Raw genomic sequence first — 5,684 nt, forward strand, 5'->3', positions numbered from 1 at the left:
AAAAGTGAATGCAAGGTTGCTAACTGACCAAGTTTGAAAGACCAAGTGAGTAACTGAATCAGCACTAAATATGGTGTCTTTGAAGCTAAAGAAGAAGCATAAGTAAATTAAAAAAAGAATGGTAGTATAGGATTCTAGTAATTATTTAGTTATTATATAACTACAACAGCATTTAGAATCACAAATTTCTTAGGCGATTAAATATCTCAGAGGACACTTTCATCTTATCTGAGTTACAAAATAAAGATGCCAATGAATTCCAAACAGAAATTTCAGGAAGCTTCCCCTGGCTTATCATGTCCTCCAACCACATAACAGCTTCATATTGCCTGCCTAAGGAGCAAAGACCCTTAATGAGTGAATTGTAACTGTTGGCACAAGGCCAATATGATTTAATTGACATTTTCTCAAGAAGTTGGCTTGCTTCAAGATACCTTCTCGCATGACAAAGCATATCCAGTAAAATGCCGTAAGTTTCTCTGTCACCTGTGCAACCTACCTTGTTCGACATCTTGTTCAAGCTTTCGAGCACTTCTGTTGTGTTTCCTACATCACATAGGTTTTTCAAGAGAATATTGTACACTTTAGCAGTTGGTAGACAATTGACTACCACCATGTCCTCCTCAATTACCTTGATTGCTTCATCCACTTTACTATCCTTGCACAATGCAGCTACCTTTGCCTCAAAGATAGAATGTGTTGGTTTAAAGCCTCTTTCTTGCATTGTAAAGATAACATTATCAGCCTCACCTATCTTACCTTCATTGTATAGATCAACAGCCATGGCATTATAACTAGCCAAACTGGGAACTGAGCCCCTGATCAAAGCTTCATGAATCAAGCATTTCATGCCTTCAATATCTTTACCATCACAGCACTGACTAAGATCAATTTGGTTATAACATCGCTTCGGAGCTTTCAGTCCTTTCCTCAAAATTTTACCAAGAATTTCCACAGCTTCTTCAAATTTTCCATCATCACATAAAGCATCCAAAAGAGTTCTGTAGATCACAACATCTTCACCATTACCTTTCTGTGAGATTCTCCAAAACATTGAATATAACAAATGTGTGGCCTCATGTAATCTCCTATCTTGACACAATCCCTTCATCAAAATTGCATAACTGTCCCTATTCGGGTAGCGACCTTGATAATCCATCTCTTGGAATATTTGCAATGCCAAATCAGAACACCCCTTCTGGCAGAGAACATACATAAGCAAGTTCAATGCCCGAATTCGAGACTTCACTTCCCAACCACAAGAGCTTTCAACAAAAAGAGAGTGAACATCTTCAAGCCGGTTCTCACTCGCCATTATCTGCAAAAGGGTATTGAAGGATTCTGTCCAATTCACACAGTTAAACTGAGGAATGCTCTTATACAAAGAGATTGCTTCATCTACCATCCCAGCTTTTGCATATGTCTTAATAGCAGACACAAAGACTGAATCTTTGCATTCACAAGAATCATCTCTCATCTGTTCAATCACATCCCTCATCTCTATGAGTCTCTCTGATGTTCCAAGGATGCTAATCATGGTGGCATACACAGGACCGTTGTGGCAATATTTGGGGTACCTAGATTTGGCTTCATTGAAAATTTGCAAAGCTTCCAATGAGTTCTTTTGGGTTCTTATAATCTGAGAGAGGTAGTTTGGTGTCAACACTCTTGGCCACCTTATTGTCATGGAACTTTGAACACAAAACACTAAAACTGAAACTGAAACCCCACTCTCTCTCTCTCTCTCCCCTTTAATGTGCTCAAAACACTTCAACTTGACATAAATAAGTTATTCTAATGCAAACACACACAAAATTTACAACACAAAATTAACCAATTGATTAAAGATAAAAGATAAATCAACTAACCACAAAAAATAATTAAGCTTAGCAACAATGGCATTAAATTGCGATGAAAAATGGATCAAAACGAAATAAAAATCCTTTCTTTTTCAAAGCAGAAGAATAAAGACCTCAACGGGGGTACTTAAATTCGAGCAAGCTTTTGTCTTTTGTCTTCAATTTGGAAACTTGCGTAATAACTGATTGGTGGGTGGGTTCATAGTTGAGGAAAGAGTAAACACAGAAACAACTCCGAAGTATGCTGAGGCAGTGAGAAGCAGATGAAGTGAAAGGAGCCGAAGAAGAAGAAGAAAAGAAAGAGGAATGGGCCAATTGGGTTGCTTAGAATTGTCAAGATGGGCCAGATCAGTGGCCAAGGCCTAAAAACTCATCTCTTTAATGGGTTGGACAAGCCCATCTTAATGATTCGGGTCAGCCCACTGTAAATCTCTTCTTAGGCTGGTCTTAGGTGCATCTAATGATCAAGTTCATGTATTTATTGGCATTAATATTTTTTGTGTTGTAGGATATAAAATTATTTCTTATATACAAATAAAAATATGTGGAGCCCATATAAAAAAATAAAATAAAAATATAAATCTCATACACATATTAGATAAAATTATTTTCTATAATATAAAAAATACTTATCCTGTATTTATTGTAGGTAAACTCCACTCAGATAATAAATATTACCCATGTAGGCATCAATTTAAAATCTTACTGTTACAAATATTTATATATGAATGTATTAAAATTTTATAAGTTAAGAGGGAAGACACCCTTGCCTCCTTTACATGGTTGTATCCGCCTCGGCATAGCTCTTCTATTTTATTTTGAATTTAGTATTTGTTCTTTTAAAGACTATAGAGTTATGATATTTTAAGTGAGAAAAAGATACAAGTAATGAAAATTATAGAAGAGAAAGTGAGTATTTTTTAAATTTAAATTTTAAATAAAAAATTTAAGTTGTGCCTTTCTTTTATTTAAAATGACATAATTCTATGTCTTTTAAAATGACAAATTTTTTTCCTTTCATTTTTCAAATTAATTTTGCTGATATTAGAACTGGGCATTATTCAGTTCGGCTTGAATTTTATGCCAAATTAAATCAAATCAATTTTAATGGTTCAGTTCAAAAATCAAACCGTTTTATTTTTTTGATTCCAAATTGGTATAGAACTTTGGTTTCGAAACAATTTTAAGACAAAAATATATATATGAAAAAATAGTTAAGGAAAAAAAAACTATTTTGATTCTTTTGATTTTCAAATCGGTTTAGAAAAAAGTAATTAAATTCTTGAACCGATTTTACATAAGCTAGTTAGATTCTTAAATTAGTATGAGACCAATTCGACAGGATTAGCTGCTATATGCAAAGCAGCTTGGCTGTCACAAAACAGTTGCATAGGTGAAGAATGAGAGATTACTAAAGATTTGAGAAAAGCTTTCAACCAAACCAATTCAGAAGTTGCAGAAGCCATAGCTCTCTATTCAGCTTTAGCCGAAGAGCGTGAGACAGTTGGCTGCTTTTTAGTTTTCCATGAGATTGGAGAAGATCCAAGTTGAATAAAATAACAAGTGACTGATCTTCTAGTAATGGGGCAACTGGCCCAATCGGATCACAGTAGCCATGAAGTTGGAGATCGGATGATGAAGAGAGAAGAAGTCCTTGACCAGGATTAGCCTTGACATAGTGTAATAAGCGAACAACAGCATTTTAATGATCCAATTTGGGTTGCTGCATAAATTGAGACAGAACATGGACCGCATAGCATAATTCTGGTCGAGTGATAGTAAGGTAGATGAGCTTTCCTATGAACCTACGATACCGTGGAGGATCGTTATAGTCAGGGCCTTCAACAGTTGCTAGTTTATGATTTGGTTCAATAGGAAACTCAACCGGTTTGCATGCAATTAAGCCTGCTTCATTCAAAATATCAGTTGCATATTTCGTTGAGTCATAAATAGTCCTGAAGAGTTACGTGCAAATTCAATCCCCAAAAAATATTTCAACGGGCCAAGGTCCTTGATTTGAAAGCAAGAATTAAGATATGACTTTAGTTTAGTACAAGCTGCAGAATTTGTGCCTGCTAATAAAATATCATCAATATAGATTAAAATTGCCAAGAAGACATCATTGCGAGCAAAAGTGAAAAGAGTGTAGTTAGCCTTGGATTGAACAAAACCATAGTTGATAAGTGACTTGGATAGTTTAGCAAACCAGTTCCTTGGTGATTGACGTAAACCATAGAGGGATTTACGTAGGCGGCAGACTTGAGATGGAAATGCAGCATGGAAAACTTGAGGAAGACGCATGTAAACCTCATCGTCGAGATCACTATGCAGGAGTGCATTATGAACATCTAATTGATGAATTTCCCATTCTTTGCAACAACAACTGAAAGGAAGGTTCGGACGCTTACCATCTTAGTAACAGGTGCAAAAGTTTTTGTAAAATCTTCACCATCCACCTGATGATTACCAGCAACCACAAGGCGAGCTTTGAAATGTTCCACCGTACCATCAAATTTATATTTTATCCGATAGATCCATTTGCAAGGGATCACATGTTTTTCGGAAGGTAGATGAGTGAGTGACCATGTGTTATTATCTTGAAGTGCCTTGATTTCTGCTTGCATTGCTTCACACCATCTTGGATTAGTCATGGCTTGTTTATAAGAGGAGGGCTCAGCTTCGGTAGACAAGGCTGCCAAAAAGTTTATGTGTTTGGAAGTAAAAGGTGAATAAGAAAGAAAGTTTTGAATAGGATACCTTACACCAGAAGAGACTGATGGAGTAGATGACTTGGACTGATGTACATGTGTTTGTATATGGTTGCAAGTGTAGTCTTCCAAATATCGTGGAGGACGACATATGCGTTGTGGTCGAGGGCTATCATTATGATGTGTTTCACTCTCAGATGGTGTTGGTTGATCAGGTGAGGTGGAGTCTGGATATGTAGGAGAATCAGAACTCCCCCTGTCGTTGGAGGAGAGGTCCGGTTGAAGAGGTGAAGTAGTAATGGGAGGAGATGCGGTATTTTGTGATAAATCTGTGTGTTCTTCAGCTGGTGTAATTTCGGTTGGTAGCTGTACATTAGGTTGAATAAGAGTGGAGTTGCGTGAAGAGGCATTAGCAAAAGGAAAGGTTGATTCCTGAAAATGAACTTCACGAGATACAAATATACTATTTGTACCAAGACTCATTAATCTCCATCCCTTTTTTTCCATAAAGATAACCGAGCATAATACAACGTATGGAGCGTGTAACAAATTTATCTGAAGGTTTAGGGCGAATAGAGGCATAGCATAAGCATCCAAACGTACGCAAAGGATCATAGGATAGAGGACGACCATGAAGTAGTTCATAAGGGGTTCTGCCTTGAAGAAGTTTGCTTGGAGTTCTATTACTAAGATGTGCAGCAGTGAGAATGCATTCTCCCCAAAATTGTACCGGCAGATTTCCTTGGAAACGAAGTGCATGGGCCATATTAAGGATTGTTCGTTGCTTACGTTCCACACATCCATTTTGTTGAGGAGTGTCAATGCATGAAGTTTGATGAATAATTCCAAGATTAGAGTATAAATTGCGCATGGAATGGGACAAAAATTCAGTGCCATTATCAGTTCTAAACACTTGTACTTTCTTTCCAAATTGTGTTGTTACCATAGCAAAAAATCGAGTGAGAATATTTTTAGTTTCAGATTTCTCAGCCATAAGATAAACCCATGTATTTCTACTGAAACCATCAACCACTGTAAGAAAGTAATGAGCACCTGTGATTGTTGACATGCTATACGGACCCCATATATCACAATGTACTAGTTGGAAACAAACAAA

The 5,684-nt window shown here is 36.6% G+C and overlaps 1 protein-coding gene across 2 annotated transcripts; it reads right to left on the bottom strand.

The window, feature by feature from the left end:
- On the bottom strand, window positions 1-2,097 carry LOC133317530 (pentatricopeptide repeat-containing protein At1g05600). Of its 2 annotated transcripts, XM_061519398.1 has the most exons (2): window positions 435-2,097; window positions 227-333 (listed from the first exon to the last, which is right to left on the bottom strand). In XM_061519398.1, the coding sequence occupies exons 1-2, from the start codon at window positions 1,685-1,687 to the stop codon at window positions 321-323; spliced, it is 1,266 nt and encodes a 421-aa protein (XP_061375382.1). In that variant the 5' UTR covers window positions 1,688-2,097; the 3' UTR covers window positions 227-320. The 2 variants fall into 2 exon arrangements, with proteins under 2 accessions (XP_061375381.1, XP_061375382.1); XM_061519397.1 differs by having other exon boundaries at window positions 1-2,097.
- Window positions 2,098-5,684: the final 3,587 nt, after the last annotated feature.

Source organism: Gastrolobium bilobum, unplaced genomic scaffold (assembly GCF_033153095.1).
Source record: "Gastrolobium bilobum isolate Gb01-03AN ecotype WA unplaced genomic scaffold, APGP_CSIRO_Gbil_v1 utg20673, whole genome shotgun sequence".
Taxonomy (NCBI): domain Eukaryota; kingdom Viridiplantae; phylum Streptophyta; class Magnoliopsida; order Fabales; family Fabaceae; genus Gastrolobium; species Gastrolobium bilobum.